At 33.9% G+C, this 21,502-nt stretch overlaps 1 protein-coding gene across 1 annotated transcript; it reads right to left on the minus strand.

Annotated features, from left to right (window-relative positions):
- Positions 1-19,078: 19,078 nt before the first annotated feature.
- On the minus strand, positions 19,079-21,286 carry LOC143569580 (transcription factor bHLH18-like). Its single transcript, XM_077055456.1, has 5 exons — positions 20,973-21,286; positions 20,513-20,578; positions 19,907-20,392; positions 19,365-19,751; positions 19,079-19,266 (listed from the first exon to the last, which is right to left on the minus strand). Exons 2-5 carry the CDS (start codon positions 20,543-20,545, stop codon positions 19,204-19,206), a joined length of 969 nt encoding a protein of 322 aa, XP_076911571.1. The 5' UTR covers positions 20,546-20,578; positions 20,973-21,286; the 3' UTR covers positions 19,079-19,203.
- Between the last annotated feature and the right edge of the window lie 216 nt (positions 21,287-21,502).

Here is a 21,502-nt window from a genome sequence, read left to right on the forward strand (position 1 = left end):
ACCATGCGCCGTTGACGAATTGGCGTTGAAATCCCCAATCGCCTCTCGACCCAAGATGACATCATAACTTGGATGCGACCCCTCCATTATGAGGAAATCCACATCCTCAGTTCTTGAATGTACCCAGTCAGTGAGTGTGACGGGGAATGTGAGTTGGCCCAACGGGTATTCAACGCTCTGGTTAAATCCCGTGATTGTTGCATTCACCGGTTGGATCCGGCGCTTGTTTTCTTCATCCAGCAAGTCGAAATACTGTCGGTACAAAATGTCCGATGTGGTATCTGCGTCAATGAAGAAGCGGGAGGTTCGTTAGTGGAAAAAGATGGCGATGATAACTAATGGTGCCTTCTTGTTGGCTCTGCCCTTAACACGTGGGAAGATGACTTGTTCTTCCTTCCAAGGTGCGTGTTCTACTTCTGGTCGTTTCCTCCCTCGGGCGTTGCTCTGGATTATGTTGACATGGAAATCTTTGACTTTCTTTCCTGATCTCCCGCCGTCATATCTAGTATTTCGCTTCGCCCCACTTCGAATGTTTTTTTTACCAGGTGGTCTAGTTTCCCATTCTTAACATGTTCCCTAATGGCGTGTAACAACTCGGGTTTTTCACGTACGAGTCTTTGTCTATTGCCTGACCCGTTTTATGATCGGGATATTTTTACACTAAAAAGGTATCACGTTTATCGAGGAATTACTATACAAATTATATTTATTTATATTATTTATTTAAAATATATTTAACTTTCAAAAGTGTACGTTTTTAACCCGAATATAAACTTTAATCCACCATTGTTCCCATCTCAAATCTCCAAGGTCTAAAATGTAATTTTCATGTATTCTTTTATAACCCATTTTAACCAGATCCAAAACCCATGAACCGTTAACCCGTTTAACCCAAACCATGAACCCGTTTAGTTTACTTGAGCCTAAATTAACGAACTAAGTTAGGAATTGGATTGTATTTATGATTTCTCATACTATTTACGGCCTAATCATCATCATTAATTAGGAATCAAGATCTTATACGATCCGTATTGTTATATCTAACCAAACCGCCATACCCTAAACCGATTATAATCTAGGGACAATAAGAATTCAATTAATCTCGTCTGCACCTCCTCGATAGCCCAGCGACAAAAAGCCTAACCCTAATTACATTTATTTTGGCCGTAAACCCCATGTTCGATTTGGTTCTTGCCGTGATGACTGTGATGGCCGTTCTCCCTTGATTCGTCGTCAGGTGAGGTAATTAAAACATGGATATAACTCGTCGATCATCATTAATCATAAGCCCTAATGTTAATTAAACAAACACTGAATGGATTAATCGATTGAAAATCTAGGGTTCTTATATCAAATTGGGATTTATAAGTTTCTGTATATATTTAATCTTTTCCAGATCATAATCAACTGACACACCAGCACAGACGGCTGGTGTGTGTGTGTGTTCAATCCCGTATGCCGGCTGAGGTCGCGGGTTCGAGTCCGGCCGGCCTTGTTTTTGGGCATATTTTTGATATTTATTGTTTTAAGGATTTAAATGATATATTATATATTATAAATAATATTAAATATCAAATAAACAATATTTTATTAACCAGCGTCACAAAGCTAAACGTTTCGTGTCGATAAACCTCGTTACAAATTTTAGTATATATATATATATGTATACGCACATATATATATATATATATATATATATATATATATATATATATATATATATATATTTATATCGAATTAATAATAAAGCGTCATTATTTTATTAAAACCTGACACTAATGATAAGGTTTCTCGTTGTTAAAACGTTTTTATAAAACTGTTCATAATTATATATATATATATATATATATATATATATATATATATATATATAAAAGTCTTTTTAAAACAAGAATTATAATAAACGTATTTAACATGTTAAAACGTGTTTTTAACATCGGGTTTCGTTAACGATTTTAAGATATGAATTTTATTATAATTATATATTTAAAAGATTATTATTATAATAGGTCTCAACTTAGATTTATTCAAATTTATTTAATTGTAAGTTCGATTATACGTTAAACAATGATTTTTATAATTAAGCGATAACTATAATCCGTAGAGATCAATCGTTCAATTCATAACGTATCCAACCATAAATATAACTCAAATCATATTGAAATCCTAAATTCGTTATACGTATTATATCATCTATAATGCACTTATAATATTAGTCAATTAGGATTCTTGTCGGTAATTTTCGAAGATCGTGATTATCATTCTTGTTGTAAACATTCCCATTTGGCTTATTCAACCAGGTGAGTTTGATCATTCCCCTTTTTATACACTGTTTTCTAACATTTTAGGGACATATGCGTACTTACTCATATTTTCTATTATATATATATATTCAAAATCGCAAACATAATTATTGTGTGAATTTCAGTTGAATGCTATTTGCTAATTGCTACATGTTTAATTGTATACTTGATAACGTTTCGGAGAGGTCCAACATATCCCCTTTTGTATAGGGTTCTCATTAGTATGATCATACGATCGTCTTAGTAACCGGAGCCCGATTTGCTTGGCAAAGGTAAACCGACAATTTAGTCATTGTAATCAATGCCCGATTCGCTTGGCAACGATTCATTGGCACACGAATGTACTTGATTTTAGTTTGTTAAGGTTTGATTGATTATTATCACATAGATTGGTTTACGCATTTATCATTATCATTTATCAACTATATACATATATATGCTATTATTTAATGTTACAAAATTGGTGATCATCTCACTTAACATTTGTTGTTGACAAACTCCATTTTCTACGCATATGTAGGTTGTTAGTATTGAAGATTGAAGTTGGACATGTAAACAAGACTTTAGGATATTATCAAGTTAAACTTTATTTGAACTTATATTCGTGTATTGTACATTGTTTATTAAGTGATAGTATCTTCGAGCTGTGAGCAATCGGATCACGCCCCGACATTTCCGCCTTAGGTTGGGGTGTGACATGGTGTCCTTGAAATTGGTGCATTGATCGGCTGTGTGACCGTGCGCTTCGTGAGAGTCACAGTACTTGGTCGTGTCCACATTTGCGTGCTGCTTGATCGGCTATGATTTCCTGAACTCGATGCCTTCGGAGAGCATAATTTCTTATGGACTTTTGGTGAGTGGCGTCCATCGCTGACGTTGTTGTGTCACCGCTTGCTTGCCTTTTTGCCCAACGAGATAGCGTTGGTCAGTTGATGTGGGTTCCTAGTTGATCCTAGACCAAACGGACCCTGCCTTCTTATTCGGGCTGGCATGGTTGATGTCATCCCGCTTGGGTGCTGTCATGATGGCGTCCCGGCTTTGTGGCATGCCATCCCAACTTGTCAGAGTGTGTATAAGATCACGCAGGAGAGGGTGGTTATAAGAAGACCCCCCCCCCCCTCTTCCCTTCTCGTAACGAGCTCACGGTATTCTGTTTTGCAGATGCTCACACTCAGATTAGCCGAACTACGTATAATCCATCGTGGAAAAGACTAGACACCAACCTGAGGGATATGCTACTAAACCGAGGGTTGAACTAGTGTTTCATCATTTATGTAAAATTTTAATGTGGTTAAAAAAATATTGTTTTATTTGTAAAAAAAGTGTTTACCAAAAGTTTCACATGTAAATATATTAGATTTTTTTATCAAATCTAATTACAAACTCACGTTATCAAACAAACATATTTCATTAAAAAATCATAGTTTTCTCAATGAATACTACAAAATTTAAAATCAGATACCCTTATTAATTTATTATCAGGCACTAAACCTAGGGGAGGTGGTTTATGCAGCTTTTAGTTTTTTAATATCGTATGCATGCAGCTTTTATTCAAGTGACCTGGCATGTAGTGCTAATATTATACGTATCAATGTATCAATCAATCGACGTAGCTAACATGCCATGCATGGTTTTTTATGCCTTTGTTTTTGCCTTTTGTCATTATATTCTTTTGAATTTTGTCCTTTTTATAATATTCGATTATGGTTTTCTTTTCTTAATTTATGCAAATTCATTACATTACCTAACAATTTTAACAACTTCAAACAGTGACGGACCCAAAATGATATGCTTACTAAATCACTGTTTTGGTGTTTAGATGTTTGAGAAATTTAGACACGAGCCATAGGTGTTAATCGTGTTGGTTGACGATCGAGTTGAGTTGGTTAACCTAAATCGTGTCAAAAGTATCAACACAAGCAAGCACAAGTTTGAACATGACATGTTTAAGAGCATGTTAGGGATTGAGTTTGAAAAATGCTTATTAACTTATTGGTGTTTTTAAAAAGCCAATAAGTTAAAATGTGTTTGACAATCACAAAAATCCTTTTCCTTTTAGCTTTTTAAAAGGGTTAAAATGCAGTTTTCCTAAATACTCAAATCCTGACATTTCAAAATCCTCATATCCTCGCTTTTCAAAATGACTTTTTGAAAAAGCCAATAAGACAATAAGTATTTTTCAAACTCAATCCAAAATATGCTCTAACTCATTTACCCAAAAATTGTTAAGCGGGATTGCGATTTGGTGGCTTAATAATCAAGTCGTAAGCATGTAAGTTAATCAGGATGGTACTTAACCTATATTTTTTTTATTGTCTTGCCACCCACATTTATGTTTAAAACTATTTTTTTTCATGTTGGAGGCAGCATTAGGAGTGTTTTTTGGATTATTTATTCGGGTTTCGGGCTATTCGGGTTTGAGATCAAAACAAATTGACAACCGACCCAAATAAGTTCGGTTTGTTCGGGTTTCGGGTTGAACGGGTCGGCTAAATTCGGGTCGGGTTTAACAAATTATAAAAATTGATCAACCTTTAATAATATCATAAATTAAAAAACCATATTTCAAGCCGTTATAAAACCATAATATACAGTCATATTTAACAATAACATATATTATTTAGCAAAACATAACATTTATCATACAAGCATGCATTAGACGGGATGAAGGAGTGTTGTAGCCTGTGGATCAATACTTGTGTGGATTGAAGAAATATACTCAATACATATTGGTTTAAATACTATACTATTTAAGTTATTGAATTGAAGATACATTCTCAACATGTTTTATTGTAATTAATACATTAGGATGTGATAGATCCAATATTAATTAGAGTATTAAGAACAGCTGAACAAGAATACATAAAGTCATCATGTTACTTCACCGCTAAACTACCCTAGAAAAATTAAGGATACATGCATCGATTGATTATACTTCGGGTTACTCGGGTCAAACTAAATTGAGTATTTCAATCCAAATATCGACCCGAATATTTATCTCGGGTTCGAGTTAGGAGTTTAATCGGTTCGGGTGAATTCGGGTCAGGTTATTTGGGTCTCGGGTCGCTTTGGGCAAGGTTCGTTATTTGATGACGGTTTAAAAACACACCCCTAGGCAGCATTAAAAGTTTGTTTTAATTTATTTTTCTCACACATTTCACAGTCGTAGGGCGATGGCCTAAGAACGGTTGCAGATTTTGCTGCGAAACTTTTTCTTTTTTTTTTTTAAATTCAATCATATTGTTTCACAGGTTTATATTTTGACATGCGCTTACAATTTCATTTTCACTAACTAATATTTTCGATTTTGATCGATTTGCAACCGAATTTAAGTGATTGCAAAATGTATTACTATTTTGTGACTACTACCGGTCGCTGATTTTGCGACTTTGTGATTAATTGGGTTAGTGGGTTCACATGTAGGTTTAAGCTGGTTAAAAGGTTGGCATGTTTAATTCAATGGGCTAAACAGATTAAACCGATCACAACCTGCTTAATTAAGCAAGCCAACACGAACATGAACCATATGTTAAAATATTTGACATATATAACAAAACGCAAACCTAATTTATTTTGTGTTGAGCTTTTTCATCCTACCTGAAGTTGCTAGCAACATAAAGAAGTAGCTAATCACTAGAACAATTTTAATTTTTACATTAAATTGTGTAAAGAAAATTTATTATAATCGTTATCATCTAAAAAATTTATAGTAATTCACTTAATTGTATTTGTTGTAAATTAATTTTATATCGCTGTCACCCGACACCAGTGCTTGTAAGCCGAAGCTGGCACAACGTGTAAAGAGGTTTAGCTATAAGTACATTTACCACATTATGAGAACTTTCAACTCGTATATTATCCGTTCATTATGACACCACTATTTTGTAAACGTTGAAGAACAATGATACGACACAGAAAGAAAAGAAGTAGGGAAGGAGAAATCTTATTTCATCATAATGAAAAATTACAAAAGCAAGAAACAAGAAAACTATATAATAGCAAAAACATGTATGACGCATATGTATATGCGCCGCATATATGTTATGCGCTATTCTTCGCATCCCCCTCAAGTTGAAGGTTGAGAAAACCCCAACTTGCATAACAGCAAGTGAAAATGAGACCCTGGTAAGCTCTTAGTAAAAGCGTCAGCAAGCTAATCCTTTGTGTTTGTATGCACAAAAGTGACCAGTCCCTCTTGCAACTTTTCACATACAAAATGAAAGTCAATTTCAATGTGTTTAGTTCGCTTATGAAAAATAGGATTCTTGGTAATATAAATTGCAGCTTGACTATCACATTTAAGCATGACAAGAGTAATGTTAGGAACATTGAACTCCGAGAGTAGTTTTGTCAGCCAAGCAAGTTCAACAGTCACCCGTCGAAGAGATCGGTAATCAGCTTCAGCCGAGCTCAAAGAAACAGTAGGCTGCTTCTTAGATTTCCAAGAAATCGGAGAGCCGCCAAGAGAAACATAAAAACCACTGACCGATCATCGAGTATTATGAGACGCAACCCAGTCGGAGTCACAAAAGGCTTGCAGATCAAAATAAGGACTATTTAAAGATAAACCTTGAGATAAAGTTCCTTTGACATATGATAGGGTATAAAACGCCGCATTCCAATAAGAAATCCTTGGATATTGCATCAATTGACTTAGAAACTGGACAACAAAAGCAAGATATCAGACCGAGTAAGAGTAAGGTAATTAAGTTTGCCAACAAGCTTCCAGTATTGTAAAGGGTCATCAAACACAACTCCCTCATGAGCTCGAAGTTGAAAATGATGAGGCAATTGAGAATTTGTTGCAGGAAGATTAGAAGTATCAAATTCATAAAGTATCTCTTTAGCGAACTTCCTTTGGCACATGATAACACCTTTAGTAGTGTTAAGGACTTCCATACCCAAAAAATAATTGAGGCTTCCAAGATCCTTGAATTTGAAGGACAAATCCAGGAAAGTTTTGAGATTATTGATCTCTTCCAAATTGTTCCCAGTAAGTAAATATGTCCTCGACATATACAGCGACGACATAAACCATTGAGGATCCCATAGTCTTTGAAAATAAAGAATAATCATTCTGAGAATCGAGATACCCCCTTGACTTTAAAGCAGATGACAATTTACCATACTATTGTCTAGAAGTCTGTTTCAAACCATATAAGGATTTTTGAAGTTTCAACACTTGATCACTAAAAAGTTGCATACTAGGTGGTGGCAGCATATATATATCTTCATCTAAATTCTCATGAAGAAAAGCATTATTGGCATCTAGCTTAAATAGAGGCCAACTTCTCTTTGTAGCAACAGCTGCAAGGATTCTAATAGTGGTCATCTTGATAACATGAGAAAAGGTATCGGTGTAATCAATCCCTTCTTTTTTTAGTATCTCCTCTCACCACCAATCTAGCCTTACAGCATTCAACAGTCCCATCCGCATTGTGTTTAACTTTAAACACCCATTTGCACTTAATGGCTTTCTTTCCTAGGGGAAGATCAATAATAACCCAATTTGATTGGTTTCAAGAGCCTTAAATTCAGCGTGCATGGCATCTTGCCATTCAGGAATACCAGCAGCTTCCTTAATGAAGTAGGCTTCATGTAAATCAGAGATCGCTCGGGTGAGAGACTGGCTAGAAGGAACAAGATGAGAAGAAGAACAAGAGATAAGAGAAGAGAAAGAATTAGTGACAGTGTACAAACAATGATGAGAAGATTCAGAGTTGTTGCAAGCACGGTAATTTAAGTATGAGGGCGGAACAGATGTTCGAAGATCTTTGAACAGGATCAGGATGAACATTAGAAAAAGGAACAGGGATAAAAATGGAAGATGAAGGATTAGGAGTAGGATCAGTAGGAGTAGAAAGAGGAGTAGGCAAAGGATCATAAAAAAATTGATTGATAAGATCAATATATGGAAAAATGAAACTATTTTTGGGTTTGGTTATAGAGGAAATAAAGCTTCAAAGAAAACAACGTCTCATGATATGACACTTTTGTTTTTGTCAAGGTCATACAATTTGTATGCCTTTTTACTAAGAAGATCACCTAGAAAAACACAAGGCACAATCTTTGGTTTGAATTTATCTCTTCTATAAGATAAGGTGGAAGCATAAGCAAGATAGCCAAAAGACTTCAGATGATCATATGAAGGAGCTTTTCCTGTTAAACCTCATAAGGGGATTTATTGTTATGAATTTCCGTAGGAAACCGATTGACTAAATCTGTTGCAGTTAAAACACAATCACCCCAAAACTGAACCTTTAGTTTATATTGAAACATAAGAGCTCTTGACATTTCAGACAAATGTTTATGCTTTCTTTCAACAATGTCGTTTTGTTGAGGGACAGCTACACAAGTAGTCTGATGAATAATTCAACAAACAAGCACTTTGAATTGATCTAGACCCCAGTTCGAAAGCATTATCAGATCTGATGCATTTCACAGTGGTGCCAAACTGGTTGCGAACCATTTCAATAAAAGATTGAAGTATAGGAAAAGCGTTGCTTTTTGTTGAAAGCAAGGGTGCCCATGTGGTTCAACTAAAATCATCATCCACTATGGTTAGAAAATATTTACAACCATTGTATGTATGTGTGTGATACAGCCCCCAAACATCGATATGAATTAGCTTAAAAATTTTACTTGTTGATGTGGTATTAGTAGGAAATGGCAATTTATGTTGTCATGTCTTAGGACAAATATCACAATGCTCGATAGATTTTAAGGAATCATTAGAAATGAAAGGTAATTGTTTCAGTCTGTAACTTGGTAAATGACAAAGTCTGTTGTGCCAAGTTTTACAACTTACAACAGAATTAAACACATTATTAAAAACAAAAGAATTAACATGAAGATGTTTAGTGGCCTCGAGAAGGTAAAGACCATTAGGCATATCATCAAGAGTCTGTGGCCTCTTTAGAGAATGGGCCTGCAAACCACATGCATTTTTAGAGAAAAAGACAATGCCTTTAGTATCTAGTTCGGTTCGATTAGTTTTTGTAGTTCGATTCCATTAGGACAAATATCACAAAATTACTTTTCTTAAAAGGTGGTTAGTTTTTGTTAAAAAACTAGTTCGGCCCGATTAGTTTTGTTAAAGAAGTAGTTTTGTTTAAATAGTAGTTTGGTTCGATCAGTTTGATTAAAAAAGTAGTTCGGTTCGATTATATCTATTAAAAAAGTAGTTCGTTCCATTAGTTTTGTTGAAAAAGTAGTTCAGTTCGATTATTTCTGTTAAAAAAAGTAGTTCGGTTCGATTAGTTTGGTTAAAAAAGTAGTTCGGTTCAATTAGATTTGTTAAAAATGTAGTTCGGTTCCATTAGTTTTGATGTAAAAGTAGTTTGGTTCGATTAGTTTTGTTAAAAAAAAGTAGTTCGGTTTGATTAGTCTTGTTAAAAAGTAGTTCGGTTCGATTAGATTTGTTAAAAAAATAGTTCGGTTCGATTAGTTTTTATTAAAAAACCAATCCGGTTCAATTAGTTTTGCTAACAAGGTAGTTCGGTTGATTAGTTTGTTAAAAAGTTGTTTGGTTCGATTAGTTTTGTTAAAAAAATGTTCCGTTCGATTGGTGTTTCTTAAAAAACTAGTTCAGCCCGATTAGTTTTGTTAAAGTAGTAGTTCGGTTCTATTTGTTTTATTTAAAAAGTAGTTTGGTTTGATTACTTTTGTTTAAAAAAAAAATTCTGGATAGAAATTAAAACGAGGGACGTAAAGTGAGCACAATCACAAACCACATAGACTCATATGAATCTTATAAAAGGGCATTGGTAATTTCAACTTTTCTATGGATAGAAACTTAACAGTAGGGACTCATCTAGTTCATTTTTTGAACCACGGGGACCTGTTTAATATTTTTCAGGGACTCAATGTGACTCCGTTCTCGAATCACAGGGACACAAAAGTTATTTTCTCTATATTAAAATTCAATATCCTTAATTAAAAAGAAACTAAAAAAATGAAAAATAATTAATTGTGTTGATAATAGTTTAATATTTTTTCATAATATATACTAAAAAGGAAAAATTTTCTAAATGGACCATTTGAAAAATGAAAAAATAGAAAATAGCCCACTGTTCTTCAATATTCCCAAAATAGGCCATGAAATTTGGACTGGGTCAACGAGATTCAAAATGCTTCATCCAAATTTAAAATGAATCCCGTCTTTCCCGTCCAAATTTTAAGTGAATTTTGTCTTTTCAATCCAAATTTAGAGATAAAAAGTTTTGTTCTCTTCTCTAACACGTTTTCTCTCTCCTTCAACCTCTCTCTTCTTTTTTTTTTCTTCATCATCTCCTTCATCGGAGAAGAAAGAGATCAATATTCCACTGTTTCACTGAAACAACCGCCGCCATCAAAAATCGAATCGCCTGAAATCGAGTCGTCTGATATCCAAACTGAACGAATGAAGATCAAGAGGAGCAAAATTGAACGAAACGGGGGAAAATAATTGAATACGATGTTTTTTATTAAAACGGCGTTCGAAGGAGATGATGATGATGATGATGATGAAAGAAAAAGAAGAGAGAGGTTGAAGGAAAGCGAAAAAGTGTTAGAGAAGATGATAAAAAAAATTTTCTTCAAATTTGGACTGAAAAGACGAAATTTACTTAAAATTTGGACGGGAAAAACATGATTCACTTTAAATTTGGACAAAACATTTTGAATCTCATCGCTCCAATCCAAATTTCATGGTCCATTTTGAGAATATTGAAGAAGAGTGAGCCATTTTTTATTTTCTCCTTTTCAAAATGGTACATATTTCCCTTTAAAAAAGGGGAAAAAGAGAGATATATAGCATACGTTACCCCGTATCTATCTGCAAGATGCGAGGCCAAATGGAGGGTCCACAAAAAGACGAATCATGACACCACAGAAAATGGCAGCGACTAATATAACCAAACAAAACAAATCAGTGAGAAGTATAGTAATTTTTTTACTTTTTTTTTTGTAAAGATTATGTTTATTAATGTTATAGCCGTCTTGGTGATTTTGGGTGCCCGAGTAGTATTATACAATGAGGTTTTATATGTAATTTTTTTTTCATGAATTGATGATAATTATAATCATAATAAAAAGCAAAGTTATTGTAGCAAGAAACAACTTCATTGGGTTATATGTTTATTATTTTTGGGTTTTTAAGTGGGCCATTGTTTATAAAATGTTTGTTTAAAGATTACTAATTTAACTCTATATATATATAAACAGAGGATGAATACTATGAGAACTCATTTTGAGTCGTAAAATATGTGAAAACTCTTATCAAGCAATAATTATTTTCATGTTTGTGTGTGTATGTTAGAACCCATAACCATTTGGTTGAAAGTCATACCTCTTTGTCACCATACCAAGCTAGTTGTTACGTAATTAAGTTTAAACTTTAAATATACATATCGTTTTTCATAAAAATGCATATAAACAAAATTAAAAAAAATGTGCCTAGCGGTTTTAGGGATGACAATGAAATCCAAACTCAATGGGAAAACCCGAAACCCGATATAAATAGGACGGGAAATACCCGGCCCATTAGAGTTTGGGACGGGTTTGGGTTTAGTTTTGAAATTTTGGGACGGGTTTGGGATTTGTGATATACCCGATTACCCGACCCAATTACCCGATAACATGAACCTGTTTACCCGATTATATATCCGATGTACCCGACATAACTTTTATTTTAAATATTATAAATGTATCATAATTCAATTATTTATAATCGATATAAAATTTAATTTGAACAGTATAAGATTAAGTAGGATATAACTTGACTTTTGTTTCCTTAGTTCATAAAAAAATTCCAATTCTATAATTCTAACAGTTACATTTGTCCATGTCCACTACTCTGTTTCTCGCAAATGTTACTAATAATACGATATGTATACTTATGATTTAGTTAAGATATAGTCTAGCATTACTCATGGTATTTGTATTTATGTTCATAGTCTCTAAATGGTGTGTTAAAAATTTTAGATTTGCAATGGATTAGTTATATTTTGTCAAAACCTGATGAAAATCTGACGGGGCTCTGGGTAGGGTATCTCCAACAGATATTTTGTCAAAACCCGAAACCCGATGGGTATCCCCGAAACCCGACAGGCAATTACCCAATAAATGCCCGACGGGTTTGGGACGGGTTTGGGATTGGGTTTAATAATCAGGTATGAGTTTGGGAATACCTAAACCCAATCCATTGTCATCCCTAAGCATGCTGTTAGGCCAGGGACCATTGACCACCCAGCTCCCTTCCCCTCCCCCGGGCCGCCCTGGTGTGTGATGAATACTATGAGAACTCACTTAGAATTTTAAGTATAGCGTGAAAATTCATAACAAACAATAATTTTTTTTCATAGATGTTATATGTAAATTATGTACGAATTTAAAAAAAAAAACACACACGTCCTCGTTCGGTTATTTACATGTGTAACGAACATTTAAAAGAAAAAAAAATAGTGAGAACATGTGTAACCAATGTAATTCACATGCTGAGAATATATGAATTACAGTTTTCCCACATATTTTTCCAGCCGACCCTACTCCATGCGCCTTTGTTGAATTCGTTACTTTCAAGTATGCTTCGTATATCCCTTAAGAAAGAAAAAAATTATAGGGAACCACCAAATCAATATAAAACCCAAGTGACCCAACTTGCTCTTGTGATCATTCACTGTCACTGAAACGCTGAAGCAAGCGCATCTAAGGGTGTTATATATTATTTTTTGTTTTGAGTTTGAATATTAATTGTTAAATATTATTTGCATGTCCCCCCTCGATTTGCCTATTCCTACAAGAGATTAACACTATGATGTAAATAATGCAGCTTCTTTGGGATCTCTAGGTGATTTATAAATGACAAATACATGCTACAATGACTTCAGAACATTTCTCATAGCATAGTTACAAAAGGATAAGGTTATAAAAATCAACAAAGAGAATGATACGATGGGATCAAAAACAAAAACATTCTGTCTTGAACATATATTTACCTAGCGATACTGTTCTTCTTCACAACTTGGTTTCAGAAACCAAACTACCAATAGTACTGTATTTAGAAAAATTTAACATATTATAGACATGGGCAAGCCCCATAACAAGTCAAGCGGTGGGGTTACAACCCGACGTAAGTACATACAAAACTGTAACTGTTGTTAGTTACATCTAAAATACATTTATACTTGAGAAGGGAAGTAAACATGTGAAATCATATAGCAACGTCTAATTAAACATTTGGGTAGGCAAAACGAGCAAATGATGATTGTAATATACATCAAGACAATATTTGTTTTATACGAAGAACGAGAAAAACGAGCAGTTTGTATTACACTACAAAAAAAAATGCCATTTAGTGGCATACATTTTCAGTGACATTAAGCTTTTCTGTCACTATTTTAGGCTTTAATGGCACTTTGCGTCTGCCACATTTGTTTGGCATACACTTTTAGTAGCATTTAGCATTTGTGCCACTAAATTTAGGTTTTAGTGTCACTATATGTATGCCATATTTGTCTTACATACACTTTTAGTGACATTTAGTATTTGTGTCACTAAAATTTTGGTAATTAATGGCACCTTGTGTATGCCATATTTTTTTGGAAACATTTATAGTTAAATCATTTGTGTCACCTAAGTTTAGGTTTTTAGTGTCACTTTGTGTATGTCATATTCACTTGACACACTTTTGAAGGTTGCTTAATTTATTGAAATCGACAAAAAAGAATTTGTTCTCATTTTCGTTTGTTTCGTTAATCAAATGGTATTTCCTGTTTATGTTTGTTTGTTTATTAAACAAATGCGAACAAACTTTCCATTGAACATTTCACGAACGGTTGGGTAAGCGTTTGGTCTACTAAATCCATATTTTTATAGTGCATGGTCTCTATGCTGTTGTTTTTTTTAATTATATTAACTTGTCCTTAAACGTTATATTGATATATGTTATAGTCATAATGTTAATGACTAACTGTTTAAAGTTTTAAAAACTGATTATTTAATATGGTATAAGTAACAGTGAGAAAACTTAAAAAAAAAAGATTTGAACTTGTGTGGCATAGTATTCAACAATCAACCATTACATTCACAAACCATGGTTGTTTTAGACTGGCAAAAACCATTCTTTAATGTGATGTATAGCAGTCAGGCATATTATTTTTGTTTTTTGAAAACGAAAAGTACAACAAACATAAAACCAAACGTTTAGGAATTCGAACTTGTGACATTGCTTTAGACAATAAAATCTAAACCATTAGACACAAGCCACAGTGTGATATTGAATAACAAAAACTGATCATAATATGATGTACGACAGCGAGGTCTCACGGTCATATGCTACACAAGCCCGCCAAAACCTTTAGATCCACAATTATCGATAAACCGAAAAATTATATGCGACGTGATGGGGCTGTTTGGTTTCGTTGGAGGCCTTGCAGTACTTGACGGGGGCAAGGCAATACCTAATAAATTATGTACGATGGCTTGATAATCAATTCAACCTTCCATATTGCAACAAACATTCCAATGAATGTGAAGACCACTGAGGATTGTATTAAATCATAACTTCATCAGACAATTGGCGTGCACATAAAAAAATTATTGCAGGAATCTATGTTCATCAATAGAATTAGCCTCTTTGATGGATTGCTTCACAGGGATTTTGATTTGTCTTATTTTACTGGTGCACATAAAAAAATGCCCTTTTGCACCTAAACTTCTTCTTCTTCAATTCGTCTTATGTTACTGGTGTTACCAAGTATCACTGATCAATCTAACCTACTTTTTAGATCCACTGAACTATATGAACAAATAAAATACAGTAGATGGATACTTAGACTATAGAGTTCTTTTTGTTGTAGTTATATCCAATGCTAGAGATTTTGATTTCAAGTTTTTGCATTGGTTAAAAAGGTGATTGTCGGACTTTGGCTCTGATTATTGCCTTTTATATTTTTATTATGAGTAGTTTGATTTTATGTTAACGTCCTGTTTGTGGGCGCGCATATAATGTATATATGTGTGAACCTTCGGGTGGGCAAAAGTGAAATTGCACTAATTTTGACGTTATTTTACTAATCTCGTGAAAATAATGTTAAAATTGACGAAAGGTCAATCAGGCATCATGTGGTGGCGTTGATAGCCGAAAGACAAGGGTACATGCACCAATCGACCGGTGTGCCGATGGTTGAGGGTTATGTGCCTTATGTCCAAGGCTTGATGCAAAACTACTATCGAGTCGGGGGTCTCACCGGAAGCAGCCTCTCTATTCCTACAGGGTAGAGGTAAGGCTGTCTACATCTTACCCTCCTTAGACCCTACCATAGTTTTGCTATTGGTGGGATATACTAAGTACGATAATGATGATGATGATGATGATGATGATGATGATGATGATGATGATGATGATGAACAGGTTATTGTATTCCAATTAATGGTGTGAGAAACAATAAAAATAATAATCTAAGGTTAGTTTTAATGCTATATTTGGGACACATAAATTGCTTTTTCTTTTTTTTTTTACATATCCTTGATTTTTATGGCTTTCTGATTGTTTAGGTCAATCAAATTCTCAAGAATGTCGGTCCACAAATGAACAATGTACCGAATATTAAAATATATTCAGATTCTACAAATGTAATATTAGTTGTATGAAAATGAGTCAAAGGGGTAACTTTTGTGCCATAGTTTAAACGGGCTGGTCGGAAACAGGTCAAAAGTAGCATATTTTTATATCGGTAAGAGTTGTGTAGACCTGAAACATATTTTGCCCAACTTTGTTTTTGTTAAGACATATGATTACAGAACTTGGTAATTGGTCAACATGGTAGCTTTAGGGACCTAACTACAGATTCATTCAAAATTGCAGTGTTGGGAACCAAGGGTATTTCTGGAATTTCATTACGGGTTAGCAAGTTAAGAAACGCAGCAGCAAACAGACACAGTATAGTTATGCACTTATGTCAGAGTAGTATCCAAGTCGAATTGGCAGTTTTGGGATCAATTGATTTAGGGATCATTTGATTTGCTTATACGTGTCACAAGTTTGGTAATTTGGCCTGCTAACGGGCCAATGGGTCAGTTTAGTTACAGTTCGTTTACGGGTCAAGATTTTTTGAAGCAGCAGATTACTTGGGTATCATTGGCATAATCAACAAATATTAACAGATCAAAAGTGTGCCTCAAATGACATTTTCGGGTCAAATTTGAGTCGTGTTCCAGATTACAAAGTTGATGCATATTGTTAACAAGTCAAGGTAAAAATTACAAGTCTGAAATACAAATTTTGGCTCAAGGGCGTTTTCGAAAATTATCAAAATACTTGGTTTATATTCTGATCGTTGATTTGCAAATGGATCAATATTTGAGGTTTCAAATTGAAGATGGCTGTCTAAGTTTTGTCAAATTTCATTACAAGTTCATTGAAAGGCTGTTAGAGTAGATTGGATTATTGATCCAAGTTTACGAATTTTAGTAAGGAGAATTTTGGAACTTTTGAGGGTACATATTACCCATTTCATTCTTGTTCTCAATGAAGACAGGCTTTTCCGTTTGAGGCTAGTGTCGAATTTGACATATTGTCATCCAAAACATGACATTCATCTCTCCCTCTCTAGGTTACTAAATGAAAATATTTTTATTTTCTTTGACTGGGTATATTAGAAAGATTGACATAGTTTTGTAATTTTGAACACCATTTTTATGTAATTTGTGATTAGCCGTTGTATCTGTTTGTGATGTAACTAGACTTGAGCTCAGCTTGTTTTAACTTTTGAGGGCTTGAGCTCAAACTCGGCTCGTTTTGATCACTTTTTCTAAAGCTCAAACACAGCTTGTCAAAAAAAATAAATAATTAAATTCAAGCTCGGGCTCGGCTCGTAAAATTATTTATCAATTACTTTATATACATTTTTAATTATTTTTATATATTTGAAATGAGCCTCAACTTGACCTAAGCTCGTGTAGTACCTTAAACGAGCCAAAGTTTTGACTCTGCTAGAGCTCAAGCTCGACTGGGAGTTTTGACGTGTTTGCAAAAATGGTTGTTTTGACCCATTAACTAAATTAACTAATTTGACCCGCTTGCTAAAATGTTGACTCAATATAACACTTTAAGACCTAATGTGACATAATAAAACCTATCATGATCCATTAAGAGCAATCGTTAATGTTAAGGAAAAATATTGTCGATTAAAACATATATAAATAGTTATTGTCTGTTTTAATCTAATATGGCTCAATACGACACCATATAACCAAGTAAGACTTGAAAAATTTTATAATGGTCCACTATAAGCCATCATGACTATTGAGATACAATATAGAGCATTAACACGTATATAATTTACTATTTCTCATTATGATATAATTTGAACCACAACCAAGATAACCTTTAAAACTCGGTATATATCCCCTGAAAGTCAAAGAGTTTGACTAACTACCAAATTAGCTTTTAAAAGTTAAAATTTGAATAATTAACAAAATTTTCTAATTTAGATGTTTTTGTACTGGTGATTTAAACACAGTTCTTTAATAACCAAATTAACCCTAACAGACCATTAGTGGCCCCAATTGACCATCAATGACCGTGAGTGACACTAACTGATCGTCAATAAGCCTATCTGACATCAATAAACCTATATGAACAGCGTTTGCCCTAACAAATCATCAATAACCGTATGATTTCTAATGATCAAATTAGCCTTAATTGAGCATCAATGGCCCTGATTAAACATTAATCAACTTTAACTAGTCACAATGATCAAATTAACCCTAATTGTGCATCATGACCCCTATTTGACCATCAGCAAGTCTGTATGTGCACCACCAACCCTATTTGACTACCATTGGCCCTAACTAACGCTCAAAAACCGTAATTGATTGTTAATGACTCTAAAAAACCATCATCAACCTTAAAGACCATTATTTATCAAATTAAACTCTAAAATTAGATAATCTTTAATTTGCTATTAAAGATTTACCAACCCTAAAATTATCTACCAACCCTAAAATGACAATCTTTAACTTTAATTGACCAAATTAAACTCTATGTTGTTATTAGTGCAAAATTAACCTTAATGCGTAATCATTGACCCAAAGTGACCTTAATTTATCAAATTTAATTTGAACCGGTTATTATCAACTTTTTATGTAACTTATGTCTATAAATGTAATTTTATCATTTAAAACATTTAAAAAGAACTCTCTCTTTATTAAAAATGATGTATTAAAATACAAAATAGTATATTTGTATATAGTTTAATTTATAAAAATATACAAATCTCATAATATGGTAAAAAAAAATATGTTATAGAAAGACATAATAATTTAATTAAGTAACATGTTCCCTCCTAATTTTTCTATTGCATATTAAAAAAAAATTAAATATATCCGCATGTTCAAGCAGCTGACGCTAGAGTTTGTTTCGTCTTAGATGGTATGATTCTCAAAGGCATGTTTAGTAGAATATATACATCGAAAATGTCAAAGGTTGTTTCCAAAATACACCACAAGATCGAACATAATAAACGCGGTCTTACACAAAAAAAGATGGCTAACAACCGTTAGTAAATTAATATCAGAAACTACGCACTTATAACTTATAAGTTAGTACAGAATATATAAGAGGAAAATGAAGATATACATTATGCAAGAACCGAAGAGTACCCCTTGTGTTGAACTGCTTCAAACTCGTGTTCCTTTTCAAGAGTACTTAAAAAGACATAGTACATTGAAGCCAGCTTTTCCACGTTTGTATGCTACGAATGTGATCGAGTTGTTTGATGAAATAACACGGATGTGTCTCTCAGCCAATACCGACACATGTTCCTGTCCTTGGTTTACTCACATTCAGCTCTTAGGGGATAGTAGGTTATGAATGCAATGAAATATTGAGCATAAAATTTGCAAGCCAGTTAGAAATTCAAACAACTAGCTGCAGATTCTTCACAAGATCCGTTGATGACATATTGAAGTCGTCATTCTTCTGCACGAATCGAGAAAAAATAATATAAATATCTTATATTTACTATTAAAGAACCCATAAGAAGTTAAAAACATTAGCTTTTTTTATGTATGTTATACCTGAGCAACAATGGTGACAAGAAGAGTGGTATCAGCAAATGGGATGGTACTGCAACTGACAATAGATAAACCAAGCTTCTGCATCTCGCTTAACACTTTCACCATCGATATGCAGTTCTTCCGGCTATAGATTTCGACAAGTTGACTGCATCCGGATGTCCTCACTTCAATCTCCGGATTGCAAGGGCTGCTACTCTCTTCGTAGTTTGCTTCATTAGAAGATGAGCCATCATCGTCACTGCTACTAAGCCTCGATCTTTTGACCGTGATAACTGATTCCTGCATGTTCTTTCGCTTCAAGGCGGATAATCCCTCAAGTTCCTTAACGCGATTTTGAAGTTCTTGGATGTAATTAGCTGCATCTTCTAACACAGTTGCCTTATCCATCTATCACCAAAGAGTCATCAACAAGATCGTTAATTAATAAACCACATGTGAAATACTTCTTCTGGGTTTTGTTAATAACGGTGTAAAGCAGAGTAAAAGTAACATTTGTGGTTCAAAAGGAAGGGTTTTGTTATAAATGGACATTAATTAATTACCTTCTTCAAGTCAGGAAGGAGGGAAGACAAAGCAATAAAGCGCTGAGCCAGTTTTTCTCTTCTCTTCCTCTCAGCCAACACATGATCTTGAACCTGAATCGGGTTCCGGGTAGGGGTGGAAACCTTTCTTGTACCCGCTTCTGCGAAACCATATGAATCACTAAATGATAGGATCTCATCTTTAGGCTTTATGTCTCCAAAAGATATTGTGAAAGTGTTGGGAGAATCAGAAACTAGTTTCGATTTGGACTTTTCAGTTGGAGGATATAATTTCTTGTTGATACTGTTGGCTGTTTTGTAATTAAATGGTTGTTTGATATTGGCTGGTTCTTCGAGGCGCTTATGGGTTTGAAACGATTGATCGATAAAAGACAGGGTTTCTGTGTAGCTATCTGATGAAAATGAATCAACACTGAAATCCTCCATGAGATGATGATAGGGTTTGTTCATCTGGTATTGATTCATGAACCCTTGATCTTGCATCTCCTAAAAAAAGGGTTTCAACAAACACATTAAAAAATATATTTGGATCAATGAAGTATATATAATATTATGATTCATCTATAACCTAACCATACATGTGTACAGCCTGTATAATTTGCTTACCAGTTCTGGTATCCAAGAAGAAGGCATATCCATGGGCTAGTATGTGAGTATTAATTCCAATGTAGGCTGCAAGCACAGACTAATTCTCATTAGATATATATCACACAAGAAGAACAAGAAAACTTCATTCACTCCATAAGATTTCAAACTTAGCAACACAAAATTTAGCATGCAAAATCTTTTGATGATGAAAACTCTCTCGGGACATTTCGAAACTCTTAAACATGATCAAAAGGAGTTGTTTAATAAAATTTGCCAGGGGACTGTCCCCTTTACCCAAAACAACAAAACGAGTAGAAATATGAGTCATTTTTTCTTAATTTTGAATACCGAAAAGCCTCAACCAAAGAATAACTATGATTACAAGCTTCAAAATCATGATTTGATGTGATAGTCATGAAGATCGATCAGGGTACTCGGGGATGAGAATGAGAGCTAAACTGGGAAAGAAAGGAATTACCTTTGGAAAAGAAAGACTGCTTTTTAATTAAACAGCTTTTTTGTGGAATATTTCTGGTTTGGCATATGAACCACAGAGAATAAATACTTGAAGGATTTGTAGTAAATTGATGGACGCTGTGTGTTGTATTCAGCTGAGACACGTGACCGAAAAGCAATTCCGTCTGGAATTGATTCTCTCGGCATTTCGCCTACAAAAACCTGCCTTTTTTTTATTTTTTTAAGTTTATCTAACATATGATGGTGCAAGCATGGGCCATTATTAATGAATCAATACACCAGACTGTTGTCTGAATCCTTCTTGTAAACCGTATAATTCCTTTATTTTATTTACACTTTTACAGTTTTACCTACTAAAATTTTTGGGAAATTAAACCCCCACAAAAGTAACTAATAATTAATCTGTCTTCTATTGCTTTTAACAAAAAGATAACTTTTCATCAAATTCATTAATTCTTAATATCTAAAACTTAAAAGACATGGGTTTAATCCTTTTTGTTTTCTTCAAGTATTAAAGGAAGTTATACATTT

The sequence above is a fragment of the Bidens hawaiensis genome, unplaced genomic scaffold (assembly GCF_021521415.1).
Source record: "Bidens hawaiensis isolate Kalapana, Puna unplaced genomic scaffold, B.hawaiensis_p1.1 tig00024619_1, whole genome shotgun sequence".
NCBI classification, from domain to species: Eukaryota; Viridiplantae; Streptophyta; class Magnoliopsida; order Asterales; family Asteraceae; genus Bidens; species Bidens hawaiensis.

Bases quoted from the DNA above. Each gene is read 5' to 3' on its own strand.
- LOC143569580 (XM_077055456.1), bottom strand. From the start codon at position 20,545: ATGGATATGCCTTCTTCTTGGATACCAGAACTG. The intron at 19,752-19,906 runs GTAATTAATTAA...CTTTGGTGATAG, and splicing joins TCCTTCCTGACTTGAAGAAG to ATGGATAAGGCAACTGTGTT. The intron at 19,267-19,364 runs GTATAACATACA...CGATTCGTGCAG, and splicing joins TTGTCACCATTGTTGCTCAG to AAGAATGACGACTTCAATAT.